Source organism: Ranitomeya imitator, chromosome 1, assembly GCF_032444005.1.
Source record: "Ranitomeya imitator isolate aRanImi1 chromosome 1, aRanImi1.pri, whole genome shotgun sequence".
Taxonomy (NCBI): Eukaryota; Metazoa; Chordata; class Amphibia; order Anura; family Dendrobatidae; genus Ranitomeya; species Ranitomeya imitator.
This window is the reverse complement of record NC_091282.1, coordinates 158,213,375-158,240,613: the sequence shown is the minus strand read 5'-3', so window position 1 is coordinate 158,240,613 and position 27,239 is coordinate 158,213,375. Positions and strand designations below refer to the sequence as shown.

The 27,239-nt window shown below is 45.1% G+C and overlaps 1 protein-coding gene across 2 annotated transcripts in view; it reads right to left on the bottom strand.

Annotated features, from left to right (window-relative positions):
* Positions 1–27,239, bottom strand: part of ARSK (arylsulfatase family member K) — a 225,423-nt gene that overhangs the window by 120,467 nt on the left and 77,717 nt on the right. For both annotated transcript variants that reach the window (XM_069751943.1, XM_069751952.1), the window contains exon 6: positions 10,112–10,336. In XM_069751943.1, coding sequence (XP_069608044.1) covers positions 10,112–10,336 — 225 coding nt within the window. The remainder of the gene's footprint in view (positions 1–10,111; positions 10,337–27,239) is intronic.

Below are 27,239 nucleotides of genomic sequence, written 5' to 3'. Positions count from 1 at the left end.
CATGTTTTGTCTTGTCCAGCTTTGTCTGTGAAGAATTTTTTGCAGCCAAGCTGTGTCTCTGGAGATGCAGATATACCCTTCATGTCTTTAGTCAGATGTGGTGATTTGTATTTTCTGTGGTGGATATTTTCTAGTGTTTTAATACTGACCGCATAGTACTCTGTTCTATTCTTTCTTTTTAGCTAGTATGGCCTCCTATGCTAAATTCTGATTTCATGTCTGCGTATGTTATTTCCCTCTCCCCTCACAGTCAATATTTGTGGGGGGCTATCTATCCTTTGGGGATTTTCTCTGAGGCAAGATAGGTTTCCTGTTTCTGTCTTTAGGGGAAGTTAGCTCTGAGGCTGTGTCGAGGGGTCTAGGGAGTGTTAGGTACCCCCCACTGCGCTGCTAGGTTCAGGGTTTGCGGTCAGTACAGGGACCACCTTCTCCAGAGTCCGTCTCATGCTGCTCCTAGGTCACCAGAACATAACAGCATAGTAAATATCTGTGGTTAGTTATAGCACCTCACGTCTCTTATTTTCCCATCATGCCTCTCATTTTCTCTCTTACACCTCTCATTTTCTCCCTTACACCTCTCATTTTCCCCCTCACTCCTCTCATTCCGCCCTAACACTTGTCATTTCGACCTCACATCTGTCATTTTCCGATCACGCCACTATTTTCCCTCACTCCTCTCATTTTGCACTCACCCCTTTTCATTTTCACCTCAAACCCCTCATTTTCACCTCAGTATATACATGTTTGTTATGTCCCTTACATATAGAATACACCTGTATGTCTTCTCTTGTATATAGTATATAACTGTATGCCATCTCCCCTGTAAATAGTATATACCTGCTGTATGTCATCTCCTCCTGTATATTGTATATACCCATGTGTCATCTCCTCCTGTATATATTATATACCTGTATGTCATCTATATACTATATACCTGTATGTCATCTCCTCCTATATATAGTATATACCTGTATGTCATCTCCTGTATATAGTATATACCTGTATGTCATCTCCCCTGTATATAGTATATACCTGCTGTATGTCCTCTCCTCCTCTATACCTATGTGTCATCTCCTCTTTTATATAGTATATACCTGTATGTCATCTCCTCCTGTATATAGTATATACGTGTGTCATCTCCTCCTGTATATAGTATGTACCTGTAAGTCATCTCATCCTGTATATACAGTCATGGCCAAAAGTATTAACACCCCTGCAATTCTGTCAAATAATACTCAGTTTCTTCCTGAAAATGATTGCAATCACAAATTCTTTGGTATTATTATCTTAATTTAATTTGTCTTAAATGAAAAAACACAAAAAGAATTGTCCTAAAGCCAAATTGGATATAATTCCACACCAAACATAAAAAAGGGGGTGGACAAAAGTATTGGCACCGTTCGAAAAATCATGTGATGCGTCTCTAATTTGTGTAATTAACAGCATCTGTAACTTACCTGTGGCACCTAACAGCTGTTGGCAATAACTAAATCACACTTGCAGCCAGTTGACATGGATTAAAGTTGACTCAACCTCTGTCCTGTGTCCTTGTGTGTACCACATTGAGCATGGAAAAAAGAAAAAAGACCAAAGAACTGTCTGAGGACTTGAGAAACCAAATTGTGAGGAAGCATGAGCAATCTCAAGGCTACAAGTCCATCTCCAAAGACATGAATGTTCCTGTGTCTACCGTGCGCAGTGTCATCAAGAAGTTTAAAGCCCATGGCACTGTGGCTAACCTCCCTAGATGTGGACGGAAAAGAAAAATTGACAAGAGATTTCAACGCAAGATTGTGCGGATGTTGGATAAAGAAACTCGACTAACATCTATACAAGTTCAAGCTGCCCTGCAGTCTGAGGGTACAACAATGTCAACCCGCACTATCCGTCGGCGTCTGAATGAAAAGGGACTGTATGGTAGGAGACCCAGGAAGACCCCACTTCTTACCCCGAGACAAAAAAAAAGCCAGGCTGGAGTTTGCCAAAACTTACCTGAAAAAGCCTAAAACATTTTGGAAGAATATTCTCTGGACAGATGAGACAAAAATAGAGCTTTTTGGGCAAAGGCATCACCATAGAGTTTACAGGAGAAAAAAAGAGGCATTCAAAGAAAAGAACACGGTCCCTACAGTCAAACATGGCGGAGGTTCCCTGATGTTTTGGGGTTGCTTTGCTGCCTCTGGCACTGGACTGCTTGACTGTGTGCATGGCATTATGAAGTCTGAAGATTACCAACAAATTTTGCAGCATAATGAAGGGCCCAGTGTGAGAAAGCTGGATCTCCCTCAGAGGTCATGGGTCTTCCAGCAGGACAATGACCCAAAACGCACTTCAAAAAGCACTAGAAAATGGTTTGAGAGAAAGCACTGGAGACTTCTAAGGTGGCCAGCAATGAGTCCAGACCTGAATCCCATAGAACACCTGTGGAGAGATCTAAAAATGGCAGTTTGGCGAAGGCACCCTTCAAATATCAGGGACCTGAAGCAGTTTGCCAAAGAAGAATGGACTAAAATTCCAGCAGAGCATTGTAATTAACTCATTGATGGTTACCGGAAGCGGTTGGTCACAGTTATTTTGGCTAAAGGTTGTGCAACCAAGTATTAGGCTGAGGGTGCCAATACTTTTGTCTGGCCCATTTTTGGAGTTGTGTGTGAAATGATCAATGTTTTGCTTTTTGCTTCATTCTCTTTTGTGTTTTTCCATTTAAGACAAATTAAATGAAGATAATAATACCAAAGAATTTGTGATTGCAATCATTTTCAGGAAGAAACTGAGTATTATCTGACAGAATTGCAGGGGTGTTAATACTTTTGGCCATGACTGTAGTATATACCTGTGTAAAGTATATACAGTGGGGCAAAAAAGTATTTAGTCAGTCAGCAATAGTGCAAGTTCCACCACTTAAAAAGATGAGAGGCGTCTGTAATTTACATCATAGGTAGACCTCAACTATGGGAGACAAACTGAGAAAAAAAAATCCAGAAAATCACATTGTCTGTTTTTTTAACATTTTATTTGCATATTATGGTGTAAAATAAGTATTTGGTCAGAAACAAAATTTCATCTCAATACTTTGTAATATATCCTTTGCTGGCAATGACAGAGGTCAAACGTTTTCTGTAAGTCTTCACAAGGTTGCCACACACTGTTGTTGGTATGTTGGCCCATTCCTCCATGCAGATCTCCTCTAGAGCAGTGATGTTTTTGGCTTTTCGCTTGGCAACACGGACTTTCAACTCCCTCCAAAGGTTTTCTATAGGGTTGAGATCTGGAGACTGGCTAGGCCACTCCAGGACCATGAAATGCTTCTTACGAAGCCACTCCTTCGTTGCCCTGGCGGTGTGCTTTGGATCATTGTCATGTTGAAAGACCCAGCCACGTTTCATCTTCAATGCCCTTGCTGATGGAAGGAGGTTTGCACTCAAAATCTCACGATACATGGCCCCATTCATTCTTTCATGTACCCGGATCAGTCGTCCTGGCCCCTTTGCAGAGAAACAGCCCCAAAGCATGATGTTTCCACCACCATGCTTTTCAGTAGGTATGGTGTTTGATGGATGCAACTCAGTATTCTTTTTCCTCCAAACACGACAAGTTGTGTTTCTACCAAACAGTTCCAGTTTGGTTTCATCAGACCATAGGACATTCTCCCAAAACTTCTCTGGATCATCCAAATGCTCTCTAGCAAACTTCAGACGGGCCCGGACATGTACTGGCTTAAGCAGTGGGACACGTCTGGCACTGCAGGATCTGAGTCCATGGTGGCGTAGTGTGTTACTTATGGTAGGCCTTGTTACATTGGTCCCAGCTCTCTGCAGTTCATTCACTAGGTCCCCCCGCGTGGTTCTGGGATTTTTGCTCACCGTTCTTGTGATCATTCTGACCCCCCGGGGTGGGATTTTGCGTGGAGCCCCAGATCGAGGGAGATTATCAGTGGTCTTGTATGTCTTCCATTTTCTAATTATTGCTCCCACTGTTGATTTCTTCACTCCAAGCTGGTTGGCTATTGCAGATTCAGTCTTCCCAACCTGGTGCAGGGCTACAATTTTGTTTCTGGTGTCCTTTGACAGCTCTTTGGTCTTCACCATAGTGGAGTTTGGAGTCAGACTGTTTGAGGGTGTGCACAGGTGTCTTTTTATACTGATAAGTTTAAACAGGTGCCATTACTACAGGTAATGAGTGGAGGAAAGAGGAGATTCTTAAAGAAGAAGTTACAGGTCTGTGAGAGCCAGAAATCTTGATTGTTTGTTTCTGACCAAATACTTATTTTCCACCATAAAATGCAAAAAAAAAATGATAAAAAAAACAGACAATGTGATTTTCTGGAATTTTTTTTCTCAGTTTGTCTCCCATAGTTGAGGTCTACCTATGATGTAAATTACAGACGCCTCTCATCTTTTTAAGTGGTGGAACTTGCACTATTGCTGACTGACTAAATACTTTTTTGCCCCACTGTACCTGTGTGTCATCTGCTCCTGTATATAGTATATACCTGTGTGTCATCTGCTCCTGTATATAGTATATACCTGTGTGTCATCTCCTCCTGTATATAGTATATACCTGTGTGTCATCTCCTCCTGTATATAGTATATACCTGTGTGTCATCTCTCCTGTATATAGTACTAAATTGGCAGCCTGATAAATCCCCAGCCAACAGGAAGCCCTCCTCCCTGGCAGTATATATTAGCTCACACATACACATAATAGACAGGTCATGTGACTGACAGCTGCCGTATTTCCTATATGGTAGATTTGTTGCTCTTGTAGTTTGTCTGCTTATTAATCAGATTTTTATTTTTGAAGGATAATACCAGACTTGTGTGTGTTTTAGGGCGAGTTTCATGTGTCAAGTTGTGTGTGTTGAGTTGCATGTGGCGACATGCGTGTAGCAACTTTTTGTGTGTCGAGTTGCATGCGACAGGTTAGTGTAGCAAGTCGTGTGCAGCAAGTTTTGCGCGTGGCGAGTTTTGCGCGTGGCGAGTTTTATGCATGGTGCGTTTTGAGTATGTGCAAGTTTTGAGTGAGGCAACTTTTGCATGTGTTGCAACTTTTGTGCATGTAGCAATTTTTCCGCGTGTGCAAGTTTTTCGTGTGGCGAGTTTTCCATGAGGTGAGTTTTGCACATGTGGCGAGTTTTGCATGAGCCTAGTTTTGCATGTGGCGAGTTTTGAGCGGCGACTTTTGTGTTTCGACTTTTATGTGGCGAGGTTGGTGTATGTGTGGTGAAATGTGTGCTAAGGGTGGTATATGCGTTCAAGCACGTGGTAGTTTGTGGCGCCTTTTGTGTGTGTGTTCATATCCCCGTGTGTGGTGAGTATCCCATGTCAGGGCCCCACCTTAGCATCTGTACGGTATATACTCTTTGGCGCCATCGCTCTCACTCTTTAAGTCCCCCTTGTTCACATCTGGCATCTGTCAATTTGCCTCCAACACTTTTCCTTTCACTTTTTCCCCATTATGTAGATAGGGGCAAAATTGTTTGGTGAATTGGAAAGCGCGGAGTTAAAATTTCACAACATAGCCTATGACGCTCTCAGGGTCCAGACGTGTGAGTGTGCAAAATTTTGTGGCTGTAGCTGCGATGCCTCCAACACTTTTCCTTTCACTTTTTCCCCATTATGTAGACAGGGGCAAAATTGGGGAATTGGAAAGTGCGGGGTTAAAATTTCGCTTCACAACATAGCCTATGACGCTCACGGGGTCTAGACGTGTGAGTGTGCAAAATTTTGTGGCTGTAGCTGCGACAGTGCAGATGCCAATCCCGGACATACACACATACACAAATACACATTCAGCTTTATATATTAGATACAACAAATATTGGGCCATTTATATGGATACACCTAAATAAAAAGGGAATGGTTGGTGATATCAGCTTCCTGTTTGTGGCACATTGGTATATGGGAGGGGGACAACTTTTCAAGTTAGGTGGTGACCATGGCGGCCATTTTGAAGTCGGTCATTTTGGATCCAACTTTACTTTTTTCAATGGGAAGAGGGTCATGTGACACATCAAACTTATTGAGAATTTCACAAGAAAACCAATGGTGTGCTTGGTTTTAACATAACTTTATTTTTTCCATGAGTTATTTACACGTTTCTCTTTCTTTACAGCCATTGACATGTCGCAGAGGTTAACATGTGAGGAGCTGATAGAAATTGTGTTGATGTCTCGTGAACGCAGTATCCGGGTCATTGCAGCAGATTTCAATGCAAGGCACCCTGTGAGACCACCCATCTTGCATGCTACAGTTAGCAAACTGCTTGCCAAATTTCGTGAAACAGGTTCCAGGGTCCAGTTGCCACAGAGGTACTGCATTTCAGTCAGAGGTGTGGTTCCCTAACTCTTTGGTAAGGAGGGGACACCGCACAGAACACTAACACTTGCATCCATCACTAGACCTCTCCAGGCCAGGGAGGGATTAGGTAAAGGGTGTGGGTAGAGAAAGTGAACAAGGGGAGGAGAGAGTAAGTAGGTTAGTTAGTCTGTGGGGAAGAAGAGAGAGCAGACGAGAGAGGGAGTTGGAGCAGGGGACTAGAGCTGATAGGAGCTCGTCCCAGGATGAGAGAGAGAAGGGAGGGAAGCTCTCAGAAGGAAGGAAGGGGTACTAAGGGCACAGGAAGTGTGGAAACCACCCGTGGGGTCTGGATCCACGCTGACCATCGCCAGGTGGAGGGACCAGGCCACAGTAGGGGAACTGGCCCCTGATCTAGTGGAGGAACTACAAGTCCCAGCTAGGAACCCAGAGGCTGTTGTGTCTGCAAGGGCAACAGCCACATGCACATCTATTTTCCTGAAAAGTAGGCACAGAGGGTCAAGGGGACAGTGAAGACGTTGCCCGACAGAATCCACGACTACCGGCTTGGGACACTGACTGTGAAGCGCAGGGCAGGAGAGGCAAGAGCCAGGGCAGCGAGTCGGCCAGGAAAGGCACATACTAAGGGGGTTCTGGACAAGTGCCCCAAGTTACTGGAGAGTTGGCTGGACCACTAACCCGAAGAACACAGCACCCGGCTGGATACCGTACTCGAACTGTGAGCAAAACATGAAGACTGCACCTTGCTTTGTCCTCTCTCTTTATTGCGCCATTTACCCTGCACTAAATCCACCATCACCATCTTTAACATCATACGTGCCCTCGGACTTAGCTCTACCTTTGGAGAGCTGTGCCAACTATGCTGCATCACCATCAGCCCCAGCGGTCTCCTTAAGCAGCATCAGCTATCCCTAGCCGAGTACCACAGGTGGAGTCATGAACAATTCCCCTATCCCCTAAAAACATTCCATCATCTTCCTTTTACTGCACGCCCAGGGCCACGGACCGGGTCACCGCTGCCGTGACCACCCCTTTAAGAACCGTCCAACCCGATTCCAAGTACTCCACGGCCCTAGTGGGTGTCGTAGTTCAGTGTTGGATTTGCCAAAATGTGGAAGCAAGAAAACTGTCACTAATTAAGAAACATCAGTGGCTGTCCTAGCTTCATTCAGCAAGAGACCACAGTGTAGCACTTGCCGCATGTCACTGGAGGGTGGCATCAGTCAAACATCCCTTTGATGGATATTAGCTACTCACAAATGGCACCCTTACAAAATCCAGCGGCTGTAGCATCTCAACGAAGATGACCTAGATCAGCGCGCTGAATATGCAGAATGGGCAAAACAAAAATTGGAACAGGACCCTCAGTTTACACAATTGTCAATTGTCTATGCTGTGAAGATACGAGATGTGCAGCATCTGAAACAATGGATACTGGAAGCCTGTGCTAGCATTTCTTCTGCGGTATTGCTATCAGTGTGTCATGAGTGGGGGAAGAGGTTAGCATTGACAATCCAACACAATGGGCCGCAATTTGAACACATTTTATAAGTGGTCATAAACTTGTAAATAACTAATGAAATAATAAAGTTATGTTAAAACCAAGCACACCATTGTTTTTCTTGTGAAATTCTCAATAAGTTTGATGTGTCACATGACCCTTTTCCCATTGGAAAAAATAAAGTTGGATCCAAAATGGCCAACTTCAAAATGGCCACCATGGTCACCACCCATCTTGAAAAGTTTTCCCCCTCCCACATACTAATGTGCCACAAACAGGAAGTTAATATAGTGAGGGGTTGACTCAATCGGCTGCACAAAGTAAACATGGCCTTTCTGGCAAAACAAAAAGATAATGTATAGCAAAGTCCATATGTCTTCAGCTCCACCTGCAGCCACGTTTGGAGTCGCTCCTCTCCAAATCACAACACAGAGAAAAATAACAGTGGCTATACATCTAACATCCCAGTCACACCCATGAGATGGAGATATGGTGAGTAGGCATCCCGCCCATCTCTTGCCTACTCACCTATAAACCCATCCCATAAAATGGCTGATTAACTCCTTCATCACATAGCATTCTGTAAAGAAACTTATGGGTTTCTAGATCATGGAAGAAAACAATCTTTGTGACACATATCTCCCGTCATATACCGTGCCAGTGACCCTGTCACATATTCCCTCCCCCTGCCCAAAGCCAAGGGTTTTGGCACCTTCAGACACCAAACAAGTGATTCGGGAGAGAGGATCTGCGTTACCATGTAACTTCTCTGACCTATGCTCTATGTGGAAACTGAACTATTGAAGGGCTAAGAATCACCTAGTCACCCGGGCATTCTTACCCTTCTTTCCTCTCAACCATCTCAAAGAGGCATGGTCTGACACTAGTTTGAAATTTTGTCCCAGCAGGTAATATGTGCTCAGTGTGCACCTGCTGTCACCCGTGAAGAGAACAGGGCTTTAATGTCGAATCTGCCAACCTTGGTGTTCTCTAGCAAATGTCAATCGCCCGGCATGGTGTTGGGCTGTAAGTGCAACACCTACTTGTGGACATCAGGTTCTCATACCACCTTCGTGGAGTCTATTTCTGACAGTTTGAGTAGACACATGGATGCTAGTGGCCTGCTAGAGGTCATTTTGTAGGGCTCCGACACTGTTCTTCCTTGCACAAAGGAAGTGGTAGCGGTCCTGCTGCTAGGTGTTGCCCTCCTACGGCCTTTTGCACATCTCCTGGTGTACTGGCCTGTTCCCTGGTATGTGTTCCATGCTGTGGACACAGTGCTGACAGACTAAGCTACCCTTTTTGCCACAGCTTGCATTGATGTGCCAACCTGGATGAGCCACACTACCTGAACAACTTCTGTGGGTTGTTGTTATGCTGTGCTATCAGGCAACACAGTGTGCAGTAATCAGCGCACATACAGTGATATGGCAATAACCCAAAAACAATAGAACAAGCTCTGAGACGTGGAATCTCTGCAGACTGCAATACCTGAACCCATCCTCACACAACCAAAAGCAGCAGTGGATTGCGCCCAACACTACCTATGCAACTCGGCACTGCCTGAGGAGCTGACTAGCCTGAAGATAGAAATACAAGCCTGACTTGCCTCAGAGAAATACCCCAAAGGAACAGGCAGCCCCCCACACACAATGACTGTTAGCAAGATGAAAAGACAAAACGCAGGAATGAAACAGACTCAGCAAAGTGAGGCCCGATATTCTAGACAGAGCGAGGACAGCAAAGAGAACCATGCAGTCTACAAAAAACCCTAAAGCAGAACCACGCAAAGGGGGGCAAAAAGACCCACCGTGCCGAACTAACGGCACGGCGGTGCACCCTTTGCGTCTCAGAGCTTCCAGCAAAAGCGAATAGCACAGCTGGACAGAAAAAACGGAAACAAAAACAAAGTAACACTTATCTAGCAGAGCAGCAGGCCACAGGAAAGATGCAGTAGCTCAGATCCAACACTGGAACATTGACAAGGAGCAAGGAAGACAGACTCAGGTGGAGTTAAATAGCAAGGCAGCCAACGAGCTCACCAAAACACCTGAGGGAGGAAGCCCAGAGGCTGCAATACCACTTGTGACCACAGGAGTGAATTCAGCCACAGAATTCACAACAGGTTGTAGACTCCACCTCATGATACATCTCAGGATGTCTGCTCCTGCCATCTGCCCACAAAGACCAATTTCTCCATACAATACTTTAAAAAGAATAGTGCAGATTTCAAGCATATGGGAAAATTAGCAGCATTTAGAGGTGATATCTGATTATTTCTTACTTTACCTACCAAGCATGGTGGGGTACAGGTCCACAAGAGAGACAATATTTGATATTCTCTTTCCAGATTGGATGTTGGGTCCCATAATTAGAAGAGGTACATGAGAGCTTCCTTCATACATGCTCATCTTATAAAACTGCCTATGTTCCATTGCAAGTTCCCCATGGTCTGATGTAAACAACACATATGTTGTATTTAGAAGTCCAGTATCCATCAGTGCTGAAATGATTTCACCTAATGAAGACAAAAAAAGGTGTGAAAATTATTAACTGAAAATACATAATTATTGTATGTATACATGTGTAGGACTGGTGGGGCTGATGGTTTGGTCCCCGACACTCTAAAGGGTTCTAAGTACGGTAGCTCCAATTGTTAGCGGTCACCATGTCGCATTTGGAGAGCCCCTGTGTGCCTAAACATTTGAACTCCCCCACAAGTGACACCATTTTGGAAACTAGACCCCCCAAGGAACTCATCTAGATGTGTGATGAGCACTTTGAACCCCCAAATAAAAAATATTTTTTCTTTCCTCAAAAATTATTTTTTAGCCCACAATTTTTTATTTTCACAAGGGTAACAGGAGAAATTGGACCCCAAAAGTTGTTGTCCAGTTTGTCCTGAGTACGCTCATACCCTATATGTGGGGGTAAACCACTGTTTTGGTGCATGGCAGAGCTCAGAAGGGAAGTACTGACTTTTTGAAATGCAGACTTTGATGGAATGGTCTGCGCTGTCATGTTACGTTTGCAGAGCCCCTGATGTGCCTAAACAGTAGAAACCCCCACAAGTGACCGCATTTTGGAAACTAGACCCCCCAAGGAACTTATCTAGATTTGCGGTGAGCACTTTGAACCCCCAAGTGCTTCGCAGAATTTTATAACGCAGAGCCGTGAAAATAAAAAATCTTTTTTTTCCCCCACAAAAATTAATTTTTTAGCCCCCATTTTTTTCCAAGGGTAACAGGAGAAATTAGACCCCCAAAATTGTTGTACAATTTTTCCTGAGTACTCTTATGCCCCATATGTTTGGGTAAACCACTCTTTGGGCACACGTCGGGGCTCGGAAGGGAGGGAGCACCATTTGACTTTTTGAATGCAAGGTTGGCTGGAATCAATGGTGGCGCCATGTCGTGATTGGAGACCCCCTGCTGTGCCTAAACAATGGAAACCCCTCAATTCTAACTCCAACACTAACCCCAACACACCCCTAATTCTAATCCCAACTCTAACCATAACCATAATCACAACCCTAACCCCAACACACTCCTAACCACAACCCTAACCCCAACACACCCCTAACCCTAATCCCAACCCTAACCCCAACACACAACCAACCCTAATCCCAACCCTAACCACAAGCCTAACCCTAACCTCAACACACACCTAACCCTAATTTTAACCCTAACCCAAATTCCAACCCTAACTCTAGTTCCAGCCCTAACCCTAAGACTATGTGCCCATGTTTGTTATGATCAGGTGGCCTTGGAGCAGCATGAAAACTTTCTCTGGAGTAGGTGGTAACTATACAGACCGCAAACCATGATCTTAACACCGCAACTAGAAGTAGCCGTGGGGTGTGCCTAACAAAACCTAGACACCTCGACACAGCCGGAGAACTAAATACCCCTAAAGATGGAAATAGGAAAACTATCTTGCCTCAGAGTAGACCCCCAAAGGATAGGCAGCCCCCCCACAAATAATGACTGTGAGTTGGAGAGGAAAAGACACACGCAGGCAGAAAACAGGCTCAGCAAAGGAGGCCACTTCTAGCTAAATAGAAAAGGACAGGACAGGATACTAAGCGGTCAGCATAAAAATACTACAAAAAAATCCACAGCAGAAAATACAAAACTCCACCACCTAACTAAAGATGTGGAGAGTATAACTGCAACTCCAGAGAATCCAACCAGACTGAGAAAAACAACTGACACAGTCTAAGCTGGAGCAAATAGAAACAAAAGATCAGCACTGAAAATAAGCACACAGCAAGTGTGCTTCAGAAAAAGAAACAGACACTTATCTTTGCTGAACTGGCAGCTAAGCAGGTGAGGCCAGGCAGAGATCCAATACTTCCAAAGAAACATTGACAACTGGCAAGGGCTAATGAAACCTGCACACTTAAATATCCCAGTCAGAACAGCAATTAGCAGATACACCTGGCCAGGACTGTGACTCAGAGACAACTGCATTCCCACCTACCACCACTGGAGGGAACCCAAGAGCAGAATTCACAACACACGTTGCAGATTCGTGTGTGGATTTTTCCGCACCGTTTTTGAAAAATCTGCAGGTAAAACGCACTGCATTTTACTTGCGGATTTACTGCGGATTTCCTGTGTTTTTTTGTGCGGATTTCACCTGCGGATTCCTATTGAGGAACAGGTGTAAAACGTTGCGGAATCCGCACAAAGAATTGACATGTTGCGGAAAATACAAAGCAGCGTTTCCGCACGGTATATTCTGCACCATGTGCACAGCAGATTTGGTTTTCCATAGGTTTACATGGTACTGTAAACGTGATGGAAAACTGCCACGAATCCGCAGCGGATTGGCCGCACCGTGTGCACATAGCCTAATTCTAACCCTAATTGCAACCCTAGCCGTTACCCTAACCCTAGTGGAAAAATTATATATATATATATTATTATTGTCCCTACCTATGGGGGTGATAAAGGGGGGGTTCATTTACTATTTTTTTTATTTTGATCAATGTGATAGGTTATATCACAGTGATCAAAATGTACCTGTAACGAATCTGCTGTCCGGCAGATTCGGCGGGCGCACTGCGCATGCGCCCGCCATTTTGGAAGATGGCGGCGCCCATCGAGGATGCCGGACAGACACCGGGAGGGTCCCCGGGACCAGCGGTATGGGGGGGATTGGACAGCGAGGGGGGCACCGGAGCGGAGTGGAGAGGAAAGCAGCGGAGCACAAAACGGAGGGGAGGAAAGACTGACAGCGGCGGCAGATCGCAGCTGTCAGTCGGTGGGGGTCAGATCGCATTCTCGAGCCATGGCCGATGATATTGCAGCATCGGCCATGGCTGGATTGTAATATTTCACCAAATTTCATAGGTGAAATATTACAAATTGCTCTGAGTGGCTGTTGAAAGTGCAACAGTCAATCAGAGCGATCATAGCCACGTGGGGGCAAAGCCACCCCCTGGGCTAAAGTACCACTCCCCTGTCCCTGCAGATCGGGGGAAATTGGAGTTAACCCTTTCACCCGATCTGCATGGACACGATCCCTCCATGACGCCTATGTGACATCACAGGTCGGGAAGGGGTTAATGATCAGTATTGTAATATTCAGTCGCTATGTCATAATATGTGGTCTGGTCATAGTGTAGTGGTTTTTATCCCTGTATGTGGTATTATTCGGTCCCTATGAGGTCTGGTCACGGTGTAGCGGCATTTTTTTCTTGTATATGGTATAATTCGGTCACTATGTTGTGGTAATATATGGTCTGGGCATGGTGTGGTGTTATTTCTCCCTTCTATGTGGAATTATTTTGTTGCTATATGCTGGTAACATGTAGTTCAGTTATAGTGTGGCGGTATTTCCCAGTTGTACAGTATGTTGTATTCAGTCACTATGTGGTGGTAATATGTAGTCCAGTCACGGTGTGGCCGTATTTCTCCCTTGTATGTGGAATTATTTGGTTGCTATATGCTGGTAAAATGTAGTTCAGTCATGGTATGGTGGTATTTCTCCCTTGTATGTGGTATTGTTGGTGTTGCTATAGTGGATTGTGTTGTGTATGGCGTCATTTGTTCTCACTGATGATATTAATTAGGGGAAGATTCTTTATTTCAATTAGTGATTAAATACTTGGAACAGGATGCACTTACAGGGGTTCTCCAGTGAAAACAAGTACCGTAATCACCTCTCCACAGGATAAGTGATAACTTATTGATTGCAGGGGTCTGACTGCTGGGACCCACACTGATTTTCAGAATGTGGAGCTTTTATTCCCATTAGATTGGAGTGGCTCGACCACTGATCCATTAATTCCCTCAGTGGCTGGACTTGTTTTTTTCTGGAAGGCCCAAAGAGAATGAATGGAGCTGTGGCCACCTGCCGCTGCATTATAAAAAGGGGATAAAAGTGTCCTGTCAGGGATAACAGTTCCCCATTCTTCCGATCATTGTGGTTTCCAATGGTTTGACTCAAACGATCAATAAGTTATCAGCTATCCTCTGGAGCCCTTGGATCGTTGTTTTTGAACCATAGAACCCTTTAGTTCAAACTACGGTAACTGTGCATCCCATATAATTGCAGGAGACGCCTGTGTTTTACAGTCGAAGCTCCACTATAACGGGGATAACGGCTAACATGTACTTGCTTATAGCTGTAGGGTGGGCCCCCAGACTCAATTCCTCCTGTTGGACCCAGATACCCTAGTCCAACACTGAATACAATGATGGGTCACTAGGCTCACCTCTTCTGCAAGGTAGTAAAGACATATAGAGTACGGTACATATTCACTACATATACAGTATACCCACCACTACTATTATGTTATATGGCCCAATTTAAAAGGTAATAATAAACCAAATAAAAATAAGTAATAAAGGCACATAAACACACAACATACAGGAACACATACAAATACCCTCACCTGAATGTAGATGTATACAGGTATACTCACTTATACACAGTCAATACATATACGGTACATGCACACATGAGCACATTTACTAAGGTGTAGGCATATATACAGATATACTACTACATAAATTGAGTGCCTAGTGGAATATACAGCCCTTATTAGCAGCCTATTTCTTCATTACAGAAGCAGTAGTGTCGCTTATTATTATTATTATTTATTTATATAGCACCATTAATTCCATGGTGCTGTACATGAGAAAGGAGTTACATACAGGGTTATAGATATCGATTACAGTAAGCAGGTTTACAGTGACAGACTGGTACAGAGGGGAGAGGACCCTGTCCTTAGGGACTTACATTCTATGGGATAATGGGGAGAGACAGAAGGTAGGGGCGAGGCGGCGGCTCTGGCGATGGTGAGGCGGCAGAATGGTTATTGCAGGCTGTAGGCTTTCTTGAAGAGATGGGTTTTCAGGGGAAGTAGACTGGGGAAGTAGAATTTGAACGACACTTGTTTGGTTCCATGAATGATGGATATAAAGGATTTTTTGCATATGTACGGTACATATTTACAAAACAGCCTCAGAGGGTATAGAACTAGGAAAAGAAGTATACTTTGCATGGAATCAAACTTAAATAAACCCTCATTACACTGATTTAACAACATTGCATCAATTTTCTCATAAGCCTTTTAAGTGCATCTCAAGAGGAAGATAAAAATTAAAGAATTGCCATCTGCAATGAATTTAGCACTGTAAGTGATGGAAGGACACTTTTGTTTCTACGCATTCATCCTATTAATTCTCATAACTAATAACTCAGTCCTGCCTTGAATTCTAATGATTCCATCTGACCCAAACAACACATATGTTAATATATTGGTATTGCTGTACAATATATTTTGAGTTCTCCATTATAGTGAGACATTAAATGCAGAATGTGCAGGTAGTATAACTGAAGTCCTTTTATTCTTTGTGGTGGGGTTCCTTGTGCTTCTGATCACCACTACACTTATCTGAAAATGGCCACCAGATTCTCAGGATACCCCATACACACTAAGGCCACGATCACACATTCGGTATTTGGTCACTAGTTGAAATTAGTATTTTTAAGCCAAGACAAGGAGTGGGTGAAAAATGTAGAAGTGGTGCACGTGTTTTTATCATACTTTTCCTGTGATTGTTCTACTCCTAATTTTGATTTACAAATATTGGAGGTATAATCCGGATAATGAATGTGTGAACGTGGCCTAAGGGAAATTTATTAAGCTACATGCAGCAGAATTCTGTGGATATTTGCACCAAAATATTAGAATATATGTGTCTTATCAAAAAAGGAAACGTTTTCTAACCTGCGAAATTGTGCGGCAAAAAGTTAGCCAGAATTGTGCTGTGCACTTCTTGTACAAAGTAAGCCAACTAAAAAGTGATGTAAACTTGGAACACACAATGACAAAACACTCCAGATTTATTAAAGGGGCATTTCGTGAATAGTGCTGTTCACATACTCACTGTACCTATAATTCAGTGTGACGCTGGAGCTGCTCCTCACTGCTCCCCCTCCCTTCTGTGATGTTACGTCACAGATCAGGGGAGGCCTGCTTCCTTCTAGTAGTTGCCATCCCCTGATAATTTCTGCTCCTTTTCAGTCCTAGATAAGAGGGTGTGGTCTTTTATCTAAACTAGGACTGTAGAGATGGAGATATTATCAGGGAGCTGGCAGCTACTAGCAGGGAGAAGGTCACACCTCCACCACGCCCCATCATTTCAGACTGTAGACAAGGAAACATTATCTCTAGCAGCCAGTAGCAGGCCATGCCCCCTAAATTGTAAAGTAACATCCCAGAAGGGAAGGGGAGAACTAAGGAGCAGCTCAATTGAACTAAAGGCACTGTAAGTATGGGAAACCACACTATTTAGATTATCTTTATAGTTTATGAAGACATGGCCATTAGAATATATTTTTTTTTATCTCCCTGGAGTACCGCTTTAACCTTTTAGTGTCGCAGCCAATTTTTAAAATTTATAACTATCAGGGGACGCAACTCCACTGCCTCCAATCATCAGGACAATTATGCAATTGACTGACAAAGGATGGACGAGGCCACGGCCGTTTTCCCTACTAGGCCAGATATCTGAGAACTCCCAGTTCGGTGTATTCACCTCTGATTCTAATGCATGGAATATATACATATACCTCAATACAATCATTGCCAACTCCACAATAACAATAGGAATTAGCTGCCACCACAAATCATTTTTACAAGCTGATTGAATACCTGTTGAGTTGGAGTATTGCTTTAGAGGTGGGGTTTAAAGACCAAGAGGAACAGAGCTATTAAATTTTATATATTTAATCCAGAAAAGTAGGCAGTGTTTATAAAAAAAATATACAAAGAGGTTACAAAATGGAAACAAAACAATATGGTATATACAGTGGGGAAAATAAGTATTTTGCAAGTTTTCCCACCTACAAAGAATGGAGAGGTCTGTAGTATTTATCATAGATACACTTCTAAAAGTCTAAAATGAAAAAAAAAAGAAAATCACATTGTATGATTTTTAAATAATTAAATTGCATTTTATTGCATGAAATAAGTATTTGATGACCTACCAACCAGCAAGAATTCTGGCTCTCACAGACCTTTTTCTTTTTTTCTTTAAGAAGCCCTCCTTTTGTGCACTTACCTGTTTGAACTCCTTACCTGTATAAAAGACACCTGCCCACTCACTCAATCAATCACACGCCTAAGACCAAAGAGATATCTAAGGACAGCAGGGACAAAATTGTAGACCTGCACAAGGCTGGGATTGGCTACAGGAAAATAGGCAAGCAGCTTGATGAGAAGGCAACAACTGTTGGCACAATTATTAGAAAATGGAAGAAACACAAGACGGCTGTCAATCCTCCTCAATCTGGGGCTCCATGCAAGATCTCGCCTCGTGGTGTAAGGATAATTCTGAGAAAGATCAGGACTCTACCCAGAACTGCATGGGAGGACCGGGTCAATGACCTGAAAACAGCTGGGACCACAGTTTCAAATATTACCTTTAGTAACAGACTATGCCGTCATGGACCAAAATCCTGCAAAGCATGCAAGGTCCCCTGCTAACGCCAGCACATGTCCAGGCCTGTTTGAAGTTGGCCAATGACCATCTGCAGGTACCAGAGGAGGTTAGATAAAGTTGAATCACCTAGGAACAATATAAAACTATAAAAGATTTTTTAAAAAACAATAAAATTAATATATATATTAATAGTAGTGATTGCCCTAGGTGTTAAAACAAGAAAGAAAAGTGGAAACCACTCATGACCAGAAACAAACCCTAACACCAGTATTATGATGCACCAGGGAGACCAAACTGGATTATAAAATACAGTAATATCTTTATTAACTAATAGTAGCAATACAGATACAAATAATGATTTTTAAAATAAAACAGACTGTAAGTGCCACCAATGGGCATGTGCAAGCTAATGATTCCCCTTTAAGGAATATAGGCAATTCCCGGAAATTCTTGTGTCATTGTGCCAGAAAAAAATGTAAAAATATATTGTAGCGTTTCCCTTACTTCGGGTCTTGGGGGACACTCGCTTGGCATGGGAATAATGCAAACAGGCTCAGTTTTCTTACAAAACACAATCTCTTAGGTTTATTTCACATCCACATAAACAACATCTTCAGGAACTTGACAACAGCATGAACACCGTCTGTACATATTCAGCTTTATCACAGTACCTCACTGATCCCGATCAGCATAACACACGGTTTTCAGACAGTTACCCGTTGGCAACCTACACGGGTTCCTGGACACCTCTTGGCCTCAGAGGTTCCCCCGACACAATGTCTTTCTCTTTCTTTCACTCTGACCCCCATCAGTACAACACGGAGCTCCATCCATTACACAGTCGGGTCTGTGCGAGGTCCAGAACCCCCCACCATGTGCTCTTCAGGGAGATGACACTCCCAACACATGGGCTCTCCAGGACCTTCCAGCACAGACTTTTCAGGTCCACACTCAGAGCCCCTGTGACCAGACCTCAGTCACATTATATGGTTGTAACCACTCCCCTAGATGGGAGTGTGTGTGGCTAGTTTGATCCTCCCTCTCTCAGAACTAGCCCTGCCAGCCTCCCTAGTTAAACAACACAATTTACTTGTAGGACTACAGGTCCCAGAACATCCGTACTGCAGGCTGACAGTTCAGAGTGCCTTCCTCTGCGACACACATAACGGCCATTCACACCAATGCCAGACCTTGACTCATCACCACACTTATATCTGCGATTGCCATGCATTCCTATGGCATCCCTACGGCTCTGGGAAGCCCATACAGCGCCCCCTACCTGTAACAGAGGTGACTAGACCACTAATATATATATAACAAATATAAAAATAAAAAGTATATATAAAAACAATATATAAACAATGTATATAGCAATGGGTGAAGGTCACACAAAAAAGCCGTGCAAAATTGCAGCAAGTAATATAAAGTGCTTAAGTGTGGAAATAGGATCAGGGAGGAATCCTCACATGTGCATAGGGAAATCCCTGAGAGCTGTGCAAAGCTGCAGAATCACAAAGTGCAATGTGTTGAAAAAGTGACTCAGGAAAAAAAAATATCATCGGAAGATACTATTAGAGCATTACCTTTGGGTGCCTCATTGCCTGTAAACGCACACACACCCGACGCGCGTTTCGGAAATCACTTCCCCTGATATATTTTTAAACTTTTTTTTGGCACAATGACACAAGAATTTCAGGGAATTGCCTATATTCCTTAAAGGGGAATCATTACCTTGCACATGCCCATTGGTGGCACTTATATGAATTGTGTTTATGGGTTTACTTTTATTATACACACTGTCCTGATTCGCACAACAGTCTGTTTTATTTAAAAAAAAAAAATCTGTATTGCTACTGTTAGTTAATGAAGATATTATTTTATAATCCAGTTTGGTCTCCCTGGTGCATCCATAATAGTGGTGTTTGGGTTTGTTTCAGGTACCAGAGGAGGCACGGGGGAACGTCATGTGGTCAGATGAGACCAAAAAAGAACTTTTTGATATCAGCTCCACTCACCATGTTTGGAGGAAGAAGGGTAAGTACAACCACAAGAATACTGTCCCAACTATGAAGCATGGTGTGGGAAACATCATACTCTGGGGGTGCTTTCTGAAAAAGGGACAGGATGACTGCACAGTATTGAAGGGAGGAAAGATGGGGTCATATATTTGGAGATTTTGCCCAACAATCTCCTTCCCTCAGTAAAAGCATTGAAGATGGGTCATGGCTGGATCTTCCAGCATGACAATGACCCAAAACACACAACCAAGGCAACTAAAGAGTGGCTCCGTAAGAAGCATTTCAAGGTCCTGAAGCAGCATTGCCAGTTTCCAGACCTGAACCCAATAAACAATCTTTGGAGGGATATGAAACTCAATGTTGCCCAGCGACATCCCCGAAACCTGAAAGATCTGGAGAAGACGTGTATGGAGGAGTGGGTCAAAATCCCTGCTGCAGTGTGTGCAAACTTGGTCAAGAACTATAGGAAACATCTGACCACTGTAATTGCCAACAAAGGTTTCTGTACCAAATATTAAGTTCTGTTTTTCTATTGTATCAAATACTTATTTGATGCAATAAAATGCAAATTAATTATGTAAAAATCATATAATGTTACTTTCTGGATTGTTTAAGATACTGTTGAAGTGTACTTACGATAAAAATTATAGCCCTCTGCATTATTTGCAGGTGGAAAAATTACCAAAATCGGCAGTGTATCAAATGCTATATTACCCACTGTACAATCACATATAATACAAATGGATAAGAAAAGAAAAGTACTAAACCAGTGTCATGGAAATGGCTCAGAAACATAGCATGGGGGGGGGGTCATGGGATGTGCTAGGTCTTTAGAAGATTATGAGATCCCCAACTTTCACAATATCTTTGCTCCTGGGGGTACCAAGAGAGAGATATCGTTGTAATGCTTCCTCTAAAGATCATACCTTTCTGTAGAATTAAAACATAGAATGGATAGCACTATCAATCTGACGTATACTAAGTTGGAGATATTAGCCTTACGGTGAAGTGAGTGAATGCATTATGTTCACCAGTTCCTCACAAAGCCGAATATATATCTCCCACAAATATTGTATCAATGCAAACCTCAACATTCAGAATTGGCCACTGGCTCCAGAGTGTTTGAAATAATTCATTTGAACAGAGGAAGCCCCTGGAACTGAAAGTGTACTTCCCCACCTCTTAGTATATGAATCCTAGACTGGGTGGATGGGTTTCAGCATATCCCCTGCTGTAATTATCTGTTCATGGCAGGAGGTCCTACTTCAATGGAGGTTGAAATGTCAGCTCTTTTTCACTTCCCTACTTATAATAATTGATCCCCTTATGTTCAATGAGCGTGATATATCCCCTCTCTGGAGAGGTTTTTATGCATTTGACAATTTTTCTCTAGGAGAATAATAAACCATTTACCTTTCTATACTTTTATTGTCATATTCCAGGAGCTAAAAACTTTTTCATTTTGTTAGCAACATAGTTGAATGATGGCTTTTTTTTTCAAAATGTGATGTGTGTTTTTTATGCCTTTTCCTAATTTAATGGGTTTTTGGTGCAGATTTGAAGCAGCATTTTTAATGCATCTTTTAAAGGATAGAAAATCATTGACTTTGCAATTAAAAATGCAACTGCATTACAGGGGAAAAATGCACCAAAGAATACAAAGTTCAACAGTAGGCAGGAGTTTTCTCTGTTGGAACGGTTTTGGTGCTTTTTTTCTTTAAAATTCCTGAAAAATAATTAACGTGTAAAATATAAGTAGAAAAAACCTGCATTGGCTTTTTTAATGCAGAATCAAATATTTTCTCCTTCGCCTCATTGGGGGACACAGACCGTGGGTGTATGCTGCTGCCAATAGGAGGCTGACACTAAGTGATACAAAAAAAGTTCGCTCCTCCCCTGCAGTATACACCCTCCTGCTGGCTCTCAGCTAAGGCCTCTTTCACACTTCAGTTATTTGGCGTCAGTCACTACCGACATAGTGACGGATTGACGGATCCGTCACAATTGTTGTAAAAACGGTTCTAACGGATCCGTTTTTTTGACGGATCCGTTACTTGGGGGTTGTCTGGGAAAAGTATCTTCTTTTTGGAGCATGCGCAATTGAAAAAACGGATTGGGGCGACGGATCCGCCGAAAAAACGGTTGCGGCTGATCCGTCACCCATAGGCGCCCATTCTATGGAACGGCGGACGCGACGGATACGTCGCGATCCGCCATTTCGGCGTTGACAAAAAACGTTTCAATGTCCGTCTATTTTCAGAAAACGTCCGCCAAATTTCGACGGATCCGTCGCATGGCGGATGGAACGGACGACCATCCGTCACAATCCGTCACTAATGCAAGTCTATGGGAAAATAACGGATCCGTCAAAAAAAATTGACGGATCCGTTATTTGAGAAAAATGGCGGTTTTAGACTGACGCCAAATAACTGAAGTGTGAAAGAGGCCTAACCAGTTCTTGCTTAGTGTCTGTAGGAGGCACATGGGTCTGTTTCAGACCCCAACGTTTTTATTTTATTGTTTACTTTTCTGTAAATTTTTATTTTTTAATTAACGGAGTGAAGGGGGCGATGGTTCCTTTCAAGGTTCCGATCTCCCCCGAACCATCAACAGGCGAGCACGGCGAGTATACCTCCCCGTACCCTTTCCTGCGACGTGGGAAGCCATGCCTGAGCTCACTTCAGGGGCGACGGTTCCTTCACGGTCCCGATCTCCCCACACCAGCAGCAGGCGAGCACATGGAGTGTCGCCTCCATGTATCCTCTCCTGGAGCCAGGCCTAATGCCGGACAACTGACCCTGTCCACCCGGACTGAACTCCGTGGCTGTACAGAGGCCCCTCTCTATGGCGTCCGAGCAGCCCCCACTGTCCCACCACTGTGAAAGCGGATGGCACAAGGAGGCGGACGGTTCCTCTCCTGTGTGTATCAGCCGGTCAGCTGAGAGCTCCCTGAGTCCCTGCACTCGGCCCGCACAGCAGCACACCACATAATGGCTGCTCTGTGCACAGGACCTGTGATGAGGTCACAGGATGGGAGGAGTCAGGGGTCACATGATCGGGAGGAGGACCTCCGTGTACCTCCGTGTACAGGACTTTGCTGGTTGCCATGGCGCCGGAGGAGGGTAAGGCAGCGTATGTGTGAGGTCAGGAGCCGAGGTGTTTATAGTGTGGATGTAGCAGAGCCGTGTGTGTACGAGGTGTATGGATCAGGGCAGCGTGTGAAAGGTGTATGGAGCGGAGTCGTGTGTGTAAGGCCGGAGTCACACATGCGAGAAACACGTCCGTGTCTCGCATGTGAACAGCAAGCTCTGGCGCCGGCACTTCGGAGCGGAGCGTGCGGCTCCATGTGTTCCTATGCGGCCGCACGCTCCTCTCCGAAGTGCCGGCGCCAGAGCTTGCTGTTCACATGCGAGACACGGACGTGTTTCTCGCATGTGTGACTCCGGCCTAAGAGGTGTACGGAGCCGTGTGCATGAGGTGTACGGAGCGCAGCCGCGGGTGTACGAGGTGTACGGAGCCGTGTGCATGAGGTGTACGGAGCGCAGCCGCGGGTGTACGAGGTGTACGGAGCCGTGTGCATGAGGTGTACGGAGCGCAGCCGCGGGTGTACGAGGTGTACGGAGCCGTGTGCATGAGGTGTACGGAGCGCAGCCGCGGGTGTACGAGGTGTACGGAGCACATCCGCGTGTGTACGAGCTGTACGGAGCGGAGCAGCATGTGAAAGGTGTACGGAGCAGAGTCGTGTGTAAGAGGTGTACGGAGCCGTGTGTACGAGGTGTACGGAGCACAGCCGCATGTGTACGAGGTGTACGGAGCGGAGCGGCATGTGAAAGGTGTACGGAGCGGAGCCGTGTGTACGAGGTGTATGGAGCACAGCCGCGTGTGTACGAGGTGTACGGAGCACAGCCGCGTGTGTACGAGGTGTACGGAGCACAGCCGCGTGTGTACGAGGTGTACGGAGCGGAGCAGCATGTGAAAGGTGTACGGAGCAGAGTCGTGTGTAAGAGGTGTACGGAGCCGTGTGTATGAGGTGTACGGAGCACAGCCGCATGTGTATGAGGTGTACGGAGCACAGCCGCATGTGTGCGAGGTGTACGGAGCATTGTCGTGTGTATGAGGTGTACGTAGTGGAGTCGTGTGTAAGAGGTGTACGGAGCCGTGTGTACGAGGTGTACGGAGCACAGCCGCGTGTGTACGAGGTGTACGGAGCACAGCCGCGTGTGTACGAGGTGTACGGAGCACAGCCGCGTGTGTACGAGGTGTACGGAGCACAGCCGCGTGTGTACGAGGTGTACGGAGCACAGCCGCGTGTGTACGAGGTGTACGGAGCACAGCCGCGTGTGTACGAGGTGTACGGAGCACAGCCGCGTGTGTACGAGGTGTACGGAGCACAGCCGCGTGTGTACGAGGTGTACGGCGCGGAGCAGCATGTGAAAGGTGTACGGAGCAGAGTCGTGTGTAAGAGGTGTACGGAGCCGTGTGTACGAGGTGTACGGAGCGGAGCAGCATGTGAAAGGTGTACGGAGCGGAGCCGTGTGTACGAGGTGTATGGAGCATAGCCGCATGTGTACGAGGTGTACGGAGCACAGCCGCGTGTGTACGAGGTGTACGGAGCACAGCCGCGTGTGTACGAGGTGTACGGAGCGGAGCAGCATGTGAAAGTTGTACGGAGCAGAGTCGTGTGTAAGAGGTGTACGGAGCCGTGTGTACGAGGTGTACGGAGCACAGCCGCATGTGTACGAGGTGTACGGAGCACAGCCGCATGTGTACGAGGTGTACGGAGCGTAGTCGTGTGTATGAGGTGTACGTAGTGGAGTCGTGTATAAGAGGTGTACGGAGCCGTGTGTACGAGGTGTACGGAGCACAGCCGCGTGTGTACGAGGTGTACGGAGCACAGCCGCATGTGTACGAGGTGTACGGAGCACAGCTGCGTGTGTACGAGGTGTACGGAGCACAGCCGCGTGTGTACGAGGTGTACGGAGCGGAGCAGCATGTGAAAGGTGTACAGAGCGGAGTCGTGTGTACGAGGTGTACGGAGCACAGCCGCGTGTGTACGAGGTGTACGGAGCACAGCCGCGTGTGTACGAGGTGTACGGAGCGGAGCAGCGTGTGAAAGGTGTATGGAGCGGAGTCGTGTGTAAGAGGTGTGCGGATGAGAGCAGAGTGTGAAAGGTGTATGGAGTGGAGCCACGTGTGTACGAGGTGAACAGAGCAGAGCCACGTGTGTACGAGGTGTACGGAGCAGAGCCATGTGTGTACAAGGTGTGCGGAGCAGCGTGTGCAATGTGTATAGAGCGGAGCCGTGTGTGTACGAGGTGTACGGAGTAGTGCCGTGTGTGTATGAGGTGTACGGAGTAGTGCCGTGTGTGCACAAGATGTATGGAGAGGAGCCGTATGTGTATGAGGTGTACGCAGCGGAGCTGTGTGTGTGCAAGGTATACGGAGCGGAGCAGTGTGTGCAATTTGTATAAAGCGGAGCCGTGTGTGTACGAGGTGTATGGAGAGGAGCCGTATGTGTATGAGGTGTACGCAGTGGAGCCGTGTGTGTGCAAGGTATACGGAGCGGAGCAGCTTGTGCAATGTGTATGGAGCGGAGTGGTGTGTGTATGAGGTGTACGGAGCGGAGCCGTGTATGAGGTGTATGGAGCGGAGCTGAATGTGTACGAAGTGTACGGAGCGGAGCCGTGTGTGTATGAGATGTATGGAGTGGAGCCGTGTGAACGGAGCAGAGCCGTGTGTGCAAAGTGTACGGAGCGCAGCCGCGTGTGTAGGAGTAGCTATGTGTGGCCATTATACGGTACGAAGTATCATGTGCGGCCAATATACAGTATGGAGCATCATGTGCGGTCATTATACAGTATGGAGCATCATGTGCGGTCATTATACAGTATGGAGCATCATGTGCGGTCATTATACAGTATGGAGCATCATGTGCGGTCATTGTACAGTATGGAGCATCATGTGGGGCCATTATACAGTATGGAGCATTATGTGCGGTCATTATACAGTATGGAGCATCATGTGCGGTCATTATACAGTATGGAGCATTATGTGCGGTCATTATACACTATGGAGCATCATGTGCGGTCATTATACAGTATGGAGCATCATGTGTGGCCATTATACAGTATGGAGCATCATGTGCGGTCATTATACAGTATGGAGCATCATGTGGGGCCATTATACAGTATGGAGCATTATGTGCGGTCATTATACAGTATGGAGCATCATGTGCGGTCATTATACAGTATGGAGCAATATGTGCGGTCATTATACACTATGGAGCATCATGTGCGGTCATTATACAGTATGGAGCATCATGTGTGGCCATTATACAGTATGTAGCATCATGTGCGGTCATTATACAGTATGGAGCATCATGTGCAGTCATTATACAGTATGGAGCATCATGTGCGGCTATTATACAGTATGGAGCATCATGTGCGGCTATTATACAGTATGGGGCATCATATGTGGCCATTATACAGTATTGAGCATCATGTGGGGTCATTATACAGTATTGAGCATCATGTGGGGTCATTATACAGTATTGAGCATCATGTGGGGTCATTATACAGTATTGAGCATCATGTGGGGTCATTATACAGTGTTGAGCATCATGTGGGGTCATTATACAGTATTGAGCATCATGTGTGGCCATTATACAGTATTGAGCATCATGTGGGGTCGTTATACAGTATGGAGCACTGTGTGGCCATATTTTTTTGTTTATAATTATTCTTTCTGAACAGTGTGATCAGCAGTGCTAAATGGGTGTGGTTGAGACGTGGATATGGGTGGGACTAGTTAATGAGTGTGGTCAGAGGCGTGGCCTAAAATTTGCCGCAAACTTTATCCCTCTTTCCCAGCTTCAAAAGTTGGGAGGTATGGGTAACGCTCTGGATGGCTGCAAAAATTTAGTCCCCGGCTTCAGCCGATTTGTAGGCCGCATCCTGGAAGTCTTGCCTAGAACGACCCACTGGTATCGTCCGCCAGCTACAGAAATTTAGACCCCGGCTTGGGCCTATTCAACATCGTGTCTGTGACTCCGCCCCCCGAATTGGCGCTTCTCGCTCTCTGCGAGATTTTATCAACTCTGCAGCTCCCAGGTGGCCATCTTGGTCCACCCGGCCAGCTCACACTGGGGTGACAGTATTTTTGCATTAAAGGGGCACATCGACTCTACAACAGTACCCGGGTAAGGAAGTACCTGGTCTTAAAGGCGCATGACCAGTATTCCCTGATCTTAAAGGTGCATGACCAGTATTCCTTGGTCTTAAAGGCGCATGACCAGTATTCCCTGGTCTTAAAGGCGCATGACCAGTATTCCCTGGTCTTAAAGGTGCACGACCAGTATTCTCTAGTCTTAAAGGCGCATGACCAGTATTCCCTGGTCTTAAAGGCGCATGACCAGTATTCTCTGGTCTTAAAGGTGCATGAC